Source organism: Rousettus aegyptiacus, unplaced genomic scaffold, assembly GCF_014176215.1.
Source record: "Rousettus aegyptiacus isolate mRouAeg1 unplaced genomic scaffold, mRouAeg1.p scaffold_m13_p_6, whole genome shotgun sequence".
Taxonomy (NCBI): Eukaryota; Metazoa; Chordata; class Mammalia; order Chiroptera; family Pteropodidae; genus Rousettus; species Rousettus aegyptiacus.
The window spans coordinates 85607791-85621928 of NW_023416309.1; the positions used below are offsets into that span (position 1 = coordinate 85607791).

Below are 14138 nucleotides of genomic sequence, written 5' to 3' on the forward strand. Positions count from 1 at the left end.
TTCTCTCAATGAAGTGTGATAAGGGGAGAATCCAAATCAATTACTATTGTTTTATGCAGCAGCTCCCAACCTTTTTGGCACTAGAGACTGATGCTCCTATGTGATTCTAATGCCTGATGATCTGAGGTGGAGCTGAGGCGGTGATGCTAGCACAGGTGAGCGGTTGCAAATACAGATGAAGCTTCACTAGCTCACTGCTGCTCACCTCCTGCTGTGCAACCCTGTTCCTAACAGCCCACAGGGGCAGTGGGGAGTGGTGGTTAGGGACCTCTGATTTAATGGGAGAAAAGAGAAGGTCATTGCAAATAATTTCAAGAACAGGGAGTATACTTGGCAGACAGCTCTCCAAGGAGAAGAGTGATGCATTAGAAGTGTCATGAGTTGGCACTTAGCTGTCAGTTCACTGAACAAGGGTGATAACAGCACGTTGGTATTTTTGCTTTAAGAAAAAGTGTATTTTAAAAAAACTATGAGGTCTTCTTCTTTCCACACCTCCTAAGATGCTACTTCTGTTCAACACAACTCTGGACCAAGGCAGGTTAATTAGCAAGCCACCTGGAAGCATCTGCCACGTAAGACTTCATGGGAGACCAGAGCAAGCTAAAAAAGTGTTGCTTAGTTAAGAAAGAGGGATTATTTCAATCACGTTAGTTTGGTGCCACAGAACTCTATCACCTGTGCTCTACAAGTAGAATATAAATGCATCAGACTTCATTATCCAGTCCTGAAAGACATAAAACAAGTCTGGACTGGCAAAGGTTAACTATAGGGCTTTCAAAAACAAGGTATGGTGACATTCAATTTTTTTTGCATCCCTCAGTTTTGGGTTTTAAACCTTTTAATAGCCAGCTTCTGCATTTTTATCACAATTTCCTTATTCCTCCTCTTAACAGGGATGGGGTTCAGTATTCAGTGCATACGAAACAAGTAACTCACAGTGACAAAGGAATTTTAATGTGAGATAGAGACATTCATCCTATTCTTAAATACCTAGGTCTCTGGACAGTAAGCCCTGTCAATCATATCCAAGGGCAGTAAATGCTTTCATCCCAGCATATCTCAACTGATAGAAGCCAAGGCACTTGGCAAACATTGAACAGAAAAAGAACTCCCTCCCATTTAGATTTAGAAACTGACTTTCTAAAATTGACAGAAATTATTCATCTGCCCCCTACTTCCACCCCTCAAAAGCAGCACAATAACAGTTCTCATGCATACTTCATGAATAGGTTCTTTAGGTTCCAAAATATTCCCTAGTGAAATGCTCTTCATTATTGTCCTCACTCTCAAATTAAGTGCCTATGTCAGCATGACTGTTATGATCCTATATAGGCTGCTCAGACCCTGGTTACGCTCTGAGATCCTGCTCAATTTCACTCAGAATGGCTAAACACATTCACTCAGACTGTTTCTGGTTGAAGAGAAATACTTTTTCTTAGCTGGGCTGCCTCTCTACACAAGGCCACAGACATGGCGGAGTCCCACTGTGATGGTCTCTTCTGGCAGATCAGGGAGAGGTTAACTACGTCTGGCTAAGCACATTGGAAAGGAAAGCAAAGTTTCCAGATCGGTCCCTCTTGGATCAAATTTTAATCTTTAGAAATTCAAACAAAAAGCCAGGTACATGTAAGCTGTGGAAAAGCCTTTTTTATTAACAATAATAAAGTGTATATCTAGAAGGTATCCACAGAGATCCTTAAAAATAGATGAACCATGTTCCAGGATGCTGTTTAGAACACAATACTACTCTCCCGCCTAGAAACCAGTGGAAGTGTTTTGGAGTAAACAGGAATGAGTTTTTCCAAGCTTCTCTTTATAATTTGGGCCTCTGATTATTCGCAGTGGAAATTTTAATTCTTTTATTACATATCTACATATTTCCTAACGCTATAATGATTTACCAACTGGAATTTTGCTGTTTTTGATTAATGTTATTGGTCTTTTCTTCTTTCCAGCTAACTACAAGCTGGTGATTTCATTACTAAAAACTAGGAAGCTTGTTCATATCTCTCAGCAAAAACTGGTTAATTAACTACTGAGTTCAGATTTAAAATGGGAGTGGGGGCTATAAACAGTAAAAGGATGAAAACTGGAATTCAAGAGGAGACAAACCATCAATAGTTAGATGGTCTCAAAAGAATCCAGGTCTTTGAGCACAGGAAAAGGTCATTACAGGGAAAGAAATTTGTTCCCTATTTCCCACCTCTGGCAGAGGATACACATAAAATTCCAGCAGAAACCTTTAAATTACAATAAAAATTCCTAACAGTAAAAGGTCTTTATTCATGTTGTTGAGTTTCAGAGTAAACTCTTCCTCTTCTGAGATGTCTCAATAAGAGAGACCTCTATTAGCACAGCTGGTTTATGACCACCCTTATGTAGCAGCAAAGGGGAAGGACAGAATATTCTTTAAAAGGGCCTTGCTAGCTCTGGATTTATAGTAACAAGAAGGGCCTTCCTTTGGGGGTAAGAACATAGAAGAAAATAATGCAATTGTCAGCCACATCAAATATCAGAACGTGCTTTTCTGCTGTAAATGCAAAAAGAGAGCAACTCAGTGACTCCCTTCAGGGTACAATTCACCCAAAATATTGCTTGATCTTTGAGAAACCTTCTAGGGATTCTAGGTCTTAAATTTTGCAAAGCTTGGTTTACCAAAACAATAATAATATTACTTTATAAAATCCAGTCATTTAAAATTACAGCCTTAAGTTTTCTATCACTATTTCAACCATGCCATTTTCCTGATAAAATCTACTGATTCCCCAGTTTTTTAAAGTTCAACTGGTTCCAAGGTTTCTATCAGACGGTCCCACCATTCTCCCACTCCTAACTACCACAGTTGCCTCTGGTGTCCTAGCCAACTATATCTCTTGGCACCATTTTCCTTACTCCCACTGCTGCCTCCACACCATCCTCTACCCACTATGTCTGGAACAGTCTTCCACTTCCAACTGCCAAATTATCTCCTCTCCATCTTATCATTGCCTCAAAAGCTCACCTCTCCCAGGAAGCCTTCTTTAATCAAGACTAAGGACTCTTCAGACTACAACAGATATCACATGACATAGATGTCTAATGCATCCCAAATTTTCAGAACCAGAATTACATTTCAAAGATAAGAAACAATTCCTTTATAACCAAGAAAGGGTGACAGTGGTAGTAGAATGTTTTTCTAAGAGAGATGACTATGCAAAGAAAAGAGACCATTTCCACAGGCCACCCTTTTTAAAGATTAAAGTCCTTTATTCTAATTCCTTCAGAACCTAAGAGTTTTCTTTTCATTTGTAACCCCCTAGATAAAGTCTATTAGCAAGCAACATGCATATTTACATCAGTGGAAGTTTGAGCAGATACTTCCAACAAAGCATATAATATTATTAGATATTTTGAACAGTTAAAGAATTAAAGAGTCAGTCAGCTACTGAAGGTAATTTGTGCAAATTCTGGAGTCATTTCTGTATACAACATTCTTTCTAATAGAAATGGGATAACCATGACTCTGAGTTTGGCTTCTTATTCTGCAGAAAGGTTTGAGGACTAAGTTTCAGATGTGGTGGAGTTACTTGCCCTCATATCTACTGAGTCCCATATATGAGACAGCTTTACTTTTGTTTTAAAAGTAGCTTTTATTGCAGGCTAGCCTTTCACCATTAAGAAATCAGGGTTCAGGTCTCAATCCAAGCAAAGCTGAGGTTAGTTGCATCATCTGCATCCTCAGGGGCCTGGTATCCTGGGAAACCCAGGGTAAGAACAGGGTGAGTCCAGGACACATGTTAGCAGCGACAGTGCAGCGTAATGAGGCGGGCATCCAACACCCTAAGTGTGCTTTAGTTACCAGAATGTTTGACACACCCACAAATTAAGTAGCAAAACATTTTAATCCATTAATTCTAAAAATAACAGAGACATTTTATATTCAGTACCATCTCCTTAAAAATCTACAGCAGATTAGACAAACTACAAAGTACAAAGCCAAACATTAAAGTTAAAGACGTAGTTTGGGACAAGACCATCATGAGATTCCACCCCTCCTCTTTGCTCATAAACATAAATTGTCAGCTTAAAAAATCCTCGGAACAAAAGAGAAATCTTTCTCATGTTCTATATAATCTTTCTCTTTATTTTAAATCTGTCTGTAAGGTCTAAAGGCAAAACAGATAATTAGAAAACTAATCTCTCAAGTACAAGGATCTGAGGGGGACTCCTGGGACTAAAGACTGGTTTAGTTCTATTTCTACCAACACTGTGATGTGAGGTACTACGGTTCTTGTTTTAGTTACAAGAGGTGCTAGAAATGAATGCCCACTCACATTTAATAATAGCTTATCTAGCACATAACTCTGCAGCACAATACCAACAACAGGAGTGTTTTAAAGCAGGTTGGAGAATAAAACAGACATTAACACAACGTAAGGTTTCCTTTGTCCTTCTCTTCTATTTACAATGAGAATTCAGCTCAAAAAAAAGAAACTCTTCAGAATGCCCATACTGTCCTTTGGCCCATCACTTTCCAAACTTGTGATTTCACACCCCAAGCCCTTAGAACCTCAGGCTTTAGTGATGTATCCTTCACGGATGAGGAAATCATAGATTTTCCGGGTTTTGTTCACGTCTATTTTGATGAGCGCTCTTGCCTGTGCCAGTCTCAAGCCTCCTTGCTTGTTACATTCGTTCAACAGAGCAGATTTGTATTCTAAATAGGCTCCTGGGACCAACCTCACCATCTGACAGAGCTGTAAGAGATGGCAAATTTAATAAACATTAACATCTGTCATTCTCATAATTTAATCCAGCAGGTATAGCCAAAATAAAATTTAAGAAATGACATCAACCTCCAACTATTTATAGGAGCTGTTGGGTGGCTGGACTGCATTCCATTTAGTCTCTTCTTTGGAGGGAATACTCACTAAAGACAAACACTCAGGACAAGGAAGCCAGGGTATGACGCTTAGAGTCTTTAGCATGTGTCGGCTGGCTCACCTGGGTTTGTCAGGGAATACAAGCATGTGCCCTGAGAAGCAGCCAAGGTAGAGGCCCAGCACATTCCAGCAAAGCCAGTCAGGGAAGAGCCACAGGGTATGGGGGGCAGGCGGGCAGATACATGGATTCCCAAGTGTGAATCACATTATTTTTAGTATCTGCATAAAGTTGTAGTCCCTGCTTTTGTGACTGTGTTTCCTACTTTGGAGGGAGAGGAAATAGAGATCTTGCTAAGAGAGGCCACATTAGCTGCTAAAAATCTAGAAAGCTGGCTCAGTTCCAGTTCACTTGCCATTACACAGCAATGAGCAATCTGAGGTCACTACTTTGTGGGCAAGGATAAAAACTTCTTGAAACACTGGGCCATTCAATACTTGAATCAGAAAGGCCTGTGATCTTTAGCAATACCTGGATATAACATATATTTCCTTCTACTCCCAAACTATTTTTTACTATTCCTAGTGGATAAAATAAAAATACTAGCCCCTACTCCTTGACTTTTCCTTATTGTCTGACCTGAATTAATGGTACAAGGTAGCAGATGGGAACAATGATCTTGGGAACTGTAACAGGAATATATAAGGAACAAAAGAGGAATCCCGCTTTTGGAATGATGATAAGTTTTCTGAAACCTGCTGAGGTCAATTTTTAAGACTTCGAGGATAGACTGGAAGACTACTCAATGAATTAGCAGCCCCTACTTGCTTTCCTCTATTTCCCATTCTTTTTGTTACCTCCTTTTCTTTTTCATTCAGCTTCTCTGTGCCAGGGAGGCCAGTGAGGTTCAAGGGTGGTGCACTTCGTCTGCCTACAGACAGAAAAAGGCATATATTTCACTGGAGCAACAATTTCTCTGGTGTAGAGCATAACACGATTCACCACAGGCAGGGTAGTTAGGTGTAAGATCACTACATCCAGCTGTAGGTAATCTCTACCTATCATATATACCTTAGGCCTCAGTTTAACAAGCAACATAGACATGACAATGTTCACTTGAAAATAAAAATGGTAATATGTGTGCTCTTTGTTCTGCTAAAATACACCTATGACCACACTTACCTTAGCATCAAATACAACTACTGACCACAGTAGTTATCATCCATCTATTACTAACTCATAGGGGATTCTAAAATCTACAGCTCAGATGTCATCCAGTTAAGGTCATACATTACCCACCTTGACAGCTGAAAAATGGAAATAACAACTCTGCAGGAGAGACATTTCCTAACCTTTGCACTCTGCCAGTAGTACAAGGCAAACACAGTAATTAACCAAGTACCATTTGCCTTCAGATCAAAGGCAGTCTGTTAAGCCAGCAAGAGGCCCTTCTTATTTATTATGTGACGGAATATCTGTTCTTTCCAAAGTAGCCCTGTTTACCTGAAAGATCCACAGAGAGGAAAAATGAGTTATTGTATGACAAAGTAGAGGCTGATGTGAACTCATATCTGAGAAAAAAACCCAAGTACGAGGACAGTGGTCAGGATGGGAAGCCTGATATACAAAAATTTTGGGTTTTGTTTTGAATGCTTATTTGAGATTAGTGTTCAGTTGGGGATGGGTGGACTGAGCAAAGCAAAAGAAAGTGTAGAATAATATATTAACAGGTTTTATGGGAGTTGCCTTTTAGGTGATGGAGAGAAAGGGGAGGAACTGTTACAAGCTGCTCTGCTAGACAACGTGCTTCTCTCTAATATCAACAAAGGAAATAACTGACACACCTAACCTTAGCCTAAAAGCTCGAAAGGGGATACTAAAATCATTGATGTCTCGCCAATGTTACCAGAGGCTAAGTTACAATCAAGAATCCAGGTTTCCAACTCTGTATTGCCTTAAGACCAACTCAGAACATGAAGAGGAGCAAGGGGTCTCCTCAACCTAAGTCCTGGGGGTAAGAAAGGCTAACAGCAACCTAGGAAGCAACAAATAAGTGAGTATGAATGGTTCGGAAAACACAAACACCAAAGTTGCATGATCATGTTAGTTTACTCATTTTAATTAGTCAATATTATTTGTATTTCTGTGCTTAGGTTGGGGGTGAGAGGTTGGAAGTAAGAAACATAAAATAAAACTTGTATTTCACTGTCTTGGCTACTCCCTAAAAGACTCTTTTTTCGCCTTTAAGTATTAAGAAATAATTACTTGAAACGAAGGAATAAATTTTTTTAACAAAGTATCATCCTTAACATGGCCTCCTCTGAATCCTTCCTAGATCTTGAATCTACTGAGATGTGAAAATGGGTACACAGGTCTGTTGTTCCAACCTTCCAAAGAATGGTAAAACTGTTTTTAATTAATAGAGTGGTCTGTATGTTCTGATTAGGGAGCATGGCTAATCTACCATACAGAGGAGGGATGAATGATAACCAAGAGAACAGGCAAAGAAATACCACAATCTTGGATCAGAGCTCTATATAACTAATACTGCCCCATATTTCCAGTCATTGATGGCCAAGCACAAGTGATTACCAGATAGTATATGGGTTAATCTATCTCTGTAAACTAGCCTCAAAATAAGACATAAGCGAAGAAGTAAAGATAAGAAATAGAAATATCTTAAGTCTCCAACTTATAAAGAAATCATCGCATTTCTGGCAAGTAACATGCTTCTTTGCTCATATAAGATACAAAGCCTTTAATTTATCCCCTTTGAGACAAATCTCAAAATTTGTAGTAGATACAACCATAGTAAACTAAATGCCCACAGACACTGGTAAAATAAAGAAACCACCTCTCTGGAGTTTGTTCTTTTGTCTCTGTACTCTAACCTTATCTGGCCATGAAGATTCTGAAACTTGCTGATGCTTATAAATTGGAACAAGACATAATCACCATTACTCTGCCTCTCCGACAAAAGAGTTGAGATTGTTGGGTTATCAAAATCACTACAATGAAAATGTCACAATCAACATTTCCTCTAGCCTGAAAAATAATTACCTGAATTTGAAGCCATTGGAACAGAAGGACTCAGGCCGGAATCACTACAATGAAGAAGAGGAATTTAAACTTATGTCACACAAAAGAAGGCCATTTCCAAAAGCCCATGTGGGACTGGGTGCCATTATCGGGTCGGTTACTTTTAAGAGATATAAGATAGACTGCACATTTTCAGGCTATCCCACTGTACTGAGAAAGGAAATCTGTTCTGGGAGAGAAAATCACTTGGATTTGTTAAAAGCTCAGCCTGGAACATTACAAAGACCTCCCACTGGGAAAGGATACAGATATAATTCTCTAGTGGAAATCATATACCAATAAATATAGAGGGAGAGAAAAGACATGGGTAGAGGGAATTACTTATTTTTAGAAATAAGATCAAAGTAGCAAAGTAGGATTCTGGGAGGTCAGTTGTTTCTCAAAACTGTCAGTACTGCACTGTTTCTGAGATAGACTGCTAAAATTTTTGGAATTCTTCTAGCTATCCAACTATTATTACTCTGCCATCTAGGGCAGGGTGCTCATGAAAATGTCTGAAAATACATGTAAAAGCCAAAGGATGCGCCTTCACCCTAGACTAATTACTCACATGTCAGCTTGCCGGCGGAGCCACTGCTGGCAAGCACTACTGTCCTGGATATACTGGAGAACTTCGGAGAGCATGGTGCGCTTAAGACGCTCCTCCTCTCGCGTCTTCTTGAGGTGATCATAGGTTCTGGCACCTAGAGGTGTAAAAAAGCACAACTTCAATGATAATGCAGAACTGAAGGGCTTCCTAACTGACTGGCAAACAGTCTGTCCTCTTTTGGTTTCCTTTGTGAAACTGTTTGCATAATTATTTTTCCAAGAGCAAAGTAGGTTTCCCCTACTTTGAAATCACTTTTTTAATAAGAAATAAAAATGTTTTTATTTCTTTTCTACTTATAAGAAATTTTTTTGGGGGGAGTGGGGGGAGGAAGGAAACAGAAAGGTACAAAGAAAGTTAAGAGTCACTCATATTTCCATCTCTAAAACTAACTTTTAATAGTTATATTTGCTTCCTGTCCTATTTTTGCTATATGTTTTTTGAAGTCACACAAGTGCTATAAGTATATACTTTTCCTTAAAAAGCAAGTAGGATTACAACTAAGTCCTCATTGACCAGTATTGTTCCTTTCCCCTCTTCCCCAGAGGCAGCCAATATCAGGTAACCAAAACCTGGTATGTCTTTACATGCATATTGCTAAAACAAAAGTTGCATGGTCTTTTCCATGTTAACAAAAATATACAGATTCCAAAAAGTTTCGAACTATGTTCCACAGAGCCCCAGAATACCATGAACATATCTTGGAGCTTACTGTGAAGAGCAAGGGCACCACCATGCACTGGCGGTCCTAGGTTCTACACATGACCTGAACCACCAGTCTTCGACCAAAGTAGTTCCACCTTTATCTTATAGATTAGGACTCCACAAAAATTTTTATTTCAAAAATGATTCCCATTGTTAAAAATAAAGAACAATTATACTAGGCTAAACTTACACCCACAGGTTACTTCTTGTGGGTACTGGGTGATCACTTTCGACCAACAGAAAGAAATACTAAAGATCACTCCAACAACTAAACAACAGAAACTGCAATTTATTAAGGATTTACTGTGCTTGGTACTATGCTATGTTTTCATACATCATCTCTACTTTATCTTTATATTAATTATAAGAGACTTGGAAAATTGAAACTGGAGCACAGTTACAGATCTGGTAAACAGAAGAGCCAGAATCCAAACCCAAGCTGTCATAAGCCTAGACCTCAAGCTCTTAACTACTACAATACACTATACACTGCTTTCCCCTATGACCTGACTCTACTATATCTTTTACCATGTTAAACTTCAGTTTCTTCATTAAATAGAAACAACTATCTCAAAAGTCTTTTTGGGATATTAAATGACATGATCCAAGTGAAATGCTTAGTGTAGGGCCTGGTGCATGGTCAACTGTTTTTATGAGATGTTAGCTGCTATTAATATCACTACCTCCAGTAACTGGGATGTAAGCATCTAGAACTAATTGAAGTTTGAGTCATAAGAATGATCGGACTACGCATCACTATATTTTAAAAGGCAAAGGCTAAAAATTAGAATACAAAATCCTTTTAGAGGCCATAACAATTCTAAATATAAAGCAGTGCTTCTCTTTATAATTTTATTTTACCTCAGATAATCCATATAATAGTATTTATAAGGATTAAATAGATGAAACTTTACTGCAAGGATCAAAAACTCATTATGAAACAGCGAAGCTTGTTTAAAAAAATCCACACTGCCTCAAAGAGGCTTCTTCTGTGTGTTTAGAAGATATTTGCTCTCTAATATAGCATGTAGTACTTACTACAAAAATTGGTAATGCCTGCTGTCCTGTATTCCTGGAGCCTCTTGATTTCCCTTCGGAGTTCAAATTCCACTGTGTATCCCGAAAAGAATGAAATCGGAAAAACAAAATCAACATCAAAGAGCACTTTCCTGTTGAGTATTTTCAGTAATTCTGCCTTATATAAGAGCTGGGATAATTCCATTGGAGGAATCCTATTTGTTGGTAACATCTCATTAGAAAATTTTACCCAAGAACTGAGAAAAACCCACTCCAGCTGTCTTCCAGCTGCTGTCCCCAGCTGGAAACAGCAGCTGGAATTGTCTCCTAGAAAACTTATAGTGAACTGTCTGAAACCACGTAGCTACAGAAGTAACAAACACTTTTTAAAACCAAGTTTCCCTGCTCTATTTATCTTGTTAGAAGTTTTACCACATAACCAAATTCTTTTATGAAATCTGTCTCTGGGATTACTTGATGTGGCTCTTTTACAAGAGAAGGACGAAAGCTCTCTGCTCAAGTCCTAGATAGTTTCTTTCTCATATAGGAACAAAAGAGCATTGTGTTTTCCATAAACCAAAGATTTCTGCCTCCTCTGAGCACACTGATCAGGTTGTACTGCTTGGGTTATTATGTAATTGAACATTCAAATTTGGGTGTTTTGAAACAGAGGATGAAGGAAATGCCTGGACTATCCATGGGGGTGTTCCTTGGAGTGACACATAAACCAGGGATGGCACAAACTGGGACAGGAAGTAAAGGACCAGTCACCTCGTATAAACTACACAAAGGACAACCAGACAGTGTTTAGTGAGAACAACCAACCTGGCTCAGATAAATGCCATGCAAGAAATATCTGGATGATGAGAATAGAATAAGAGCCGTTGTAAAGTACTTTCCCTGAAATAAACTTGGGGGTTGAATACATAAATCTCATGGTGAAAGGTACAGACTAAGCCATCCAGTCTGGACTTATTTAAATTCTAGACCTTCCTGCCTTTACAACTTCGATTTTTTTATAGTGAAAAATCAAATAACTGAGTAGATCTCTCTGAGAGAAAGGTAAGAAAATGATGGAAGCACAATCTCCATGAGTCATCCAACTCTGTCCCCATTTTAAAAACTAGTTTTAATACTAAAATAAATATTTATGAACAAAATAATATGATGTCTGGGATTTGCTTCAAAATAATCCAGTTGTGGGTGGGAGGAAAGTGCTAGAGATGAAACCAGATTGACCACGTGTTGACAACTGAAGCTGGGTGATGGATACCCAAGGGTTTATTATACTATAATCTCTACTTTTGTACATAGTATTTAAAAACTCCCATAACAAAAAGAAAGAGGGAAAACTACTAAACTACTGTTTATCTGGAAAAAAAGAAAGCCACTAGGCTTTTTAACCTCTCTTCTCCCACTCCCAAAATCCCAAATTTATTTCATGGTAATAAAGGGAAACAAAAGACAAAAATACTCATTTATTTATTTACAGAACTTCACATAAAACACATCATTATCTCTCCTATTTATAGAAATACACGCACAAAAATATCAATTTATTTATTTATAGAACTTCACATAAAACGCACCATTTATCTCTCCTATTTACATGAACACACACACACACACACACACACACACACACATTCTCTCTCTCGCTCTCTCGCTTTCTCGCTCAAGGCTCAAAACCACCTACATGCATGGCTTTCAATGAACTTGTCATGCTCCACTGGCCCCACAATCCTTGCAAATCGCCTCATTGTTTCATAAAGGTCTTGGACCTCCTTGGGATACCGCCGTTCCATTACTACAGAGAAAGTAAAACACAACCATTTCATAGAGAATATAAAATCCCTAAGTTTACTGTATTTCTTCTACAAGAATTTCTACAACCTCACATGACTAACTTACCCATGACAGGAAGCAAACAGGAAAGCTAAGAATGCAAAACACTATAATCATAATGATAACAGCATCAGTGACTATCACCTAGGCATTTTGTTATCATTGGAGAGCATCCACTACTGAGTGCCCTGGTGACCTCCACACCTCACTATCTCTTAATCTCCACAGGGGCAGGAACTGCTGGCAGTTAACGGGAAAAGACAATTAAAGGCAGATCATGCATTCTTAGGGTCAGTGTTGGACAAAATTTCAGGTATCAACCTCTGTAGGAAAACAATGGAAGTGCAGACACAATAATCTATCTAGACGATGTTAGACTGGAAAAAGTGTGTGATCACTTGCATGCCCCACCAAAAATCTTCCTCCTTCCTACACACACTCAAGTAAGGCATATATTTCTTCACTCTCTATATGGATCATTTTGCCTTTCTCAAAACAAAATTAAGTACCACCATTTAATTTACTACACATGAAGTTATATTTTGAAAACTATCATGCAAATAAGTGGTCACATGCAGGGTAGCTCGGATCAGCAACTTTGACGATCACTACTGACCAAATTTCTAATAGAGAAATATCAGCAAAGAAGATGGGGAGTAAAACCTAACAATAACTGGTAGGAGTGGCCAAGAACTCTCAAACTGCTATTTAGTCATATCAGTGAGATAATCAATAGTAACTGGGCTAGTTCTGTCCACTTTTGACAGTTATTTCAATTAAGTCCTCTTTCAGATGACTCTCTTCCCTTGCAAGAGATATTCTTGTCCACAAATTCTAGGTGCTGTTTTGATGGGCAACCACAAACTGATTATTTTCACTGTTAATCCCCATTACCCCCAGCGCCCCTGGCTTCTCATTACAGGGATAATACCGAAGAATTTGTAGTATAATTTTAAAATTTGATTAAAAAAGAAAACCTCTGTCTACCACCCATATTAAGGTCACATATACATTTAGTATAATGACAAATGAAAGTCATTTCTTTCTCAGAAGCAACATACAGTTAAAATAATAATAAAGCTAAATTGACCTCTGTCTGCCAGATGAGAATAGAATATATGCAAGAGTCAAGGTATACTCTGAATAAAGGTTAAAACCCAACTGACCTATTAAGGAAAGCTCAGGAATTCAGACAGAGGAACCCACTACGATGGCTACCAGAACATGACCAATTATTGTCTATAGAAAGGGCAAGGGAAATCTGCTCTTAAGTTATTTTTGCAAACTCACGACTCTCAATGAGGACAAGGTTAAACAGGCAATCTCACATACTGCTAGAAGAAATATATCTTTTGTGAAGCAATCTAGCAGCATGTGTCAAGAGTTTTTAATGGTCATATTCTTTAACCTATTAATTCTACTGGGAATCTACCTAAAAGAAAATCTAAATATAGACAAACAGGTTAATCATGGCATTATTTTCAATGATTAAAGAAACTGAAAATATGCTAATAATAAAAGGCAGGTTAAGCATATTATTATATATTTATGTATATACACAACATAAACTGTTAAAAGTGACATCCTCAAAACACCACAATCACTTGAAAAGTATGTAATGGTAAGTGAAAAATAAAGAACATAAAATGTAACATACTTATGATCATGTCTATATTAAAAAACCCTTAACTCATGACTGGCTGACCTGAACCCTACAGGGGCACAGTGTGTCAAAACCTCTAAGATTCTATCAATTAGGATATGAACCACAATAATTATTAAGCATTTTTACAAAAAAAGGGTTTTGTGACATAACAGTATTAGAAACATTTTAATTTAAATATTACAATTACTATGAGATCGTCATTCTTATTTACTGAACAAACTCTACAATGTAGAAGAAAAAAAGTACAGGGACTCTTTCTGCCCAGCCTGGGTATCTCCAATATTTAAAACAGTAAGGTCAAAATTATTCATTTAAAAATAATTTTAGGTTTATGATCACCATCACACAATGCTAAACGTT

General features: G+C 38.0%; 1 protein-coding gene across 4 annotated transcripts in view; it reads right to left on the reverse strand.

The window, feature by feature from the left end:
- Positions 1–3862: 3862 nt before the first annotated feature.
- TADA2A (transcriptional adaptor 2A) overlaps positions 3863–14138 on the reverse strand; it is a 43418-nt gene continuing 33142 nt past the window's right edge. For all 4 annotated transcript variants that reach the window (XM_016131419.2, XM_016131417.2, XM_016131418.2 and 1 more), the window contains 6 exons: positions 11964–12074; positions 10289–10360; positions 8510–8642; positions 7921–7964; positions 5718–5791; positions 3863–4736 (listed from right to left, as the gene is read on the reverse strand). In XM_016131419.2, the coding sequence (XP_015986905.1) occupies positions 4551–4736; positions 5718–5791; positions 7921–7964; positions 8510–8642; positions 10289–10360; positions 11964–12074 (620 nt within the window). In that variant the 3' untranslated portion in view covers positions 3863–4550. The remainder of the gene's footprint in view (positions 4737–5717; positions 5792–7920; positions 7965–8509; positions 8643–10288; positions 10361–11963; positions 12075–14138) is intronic.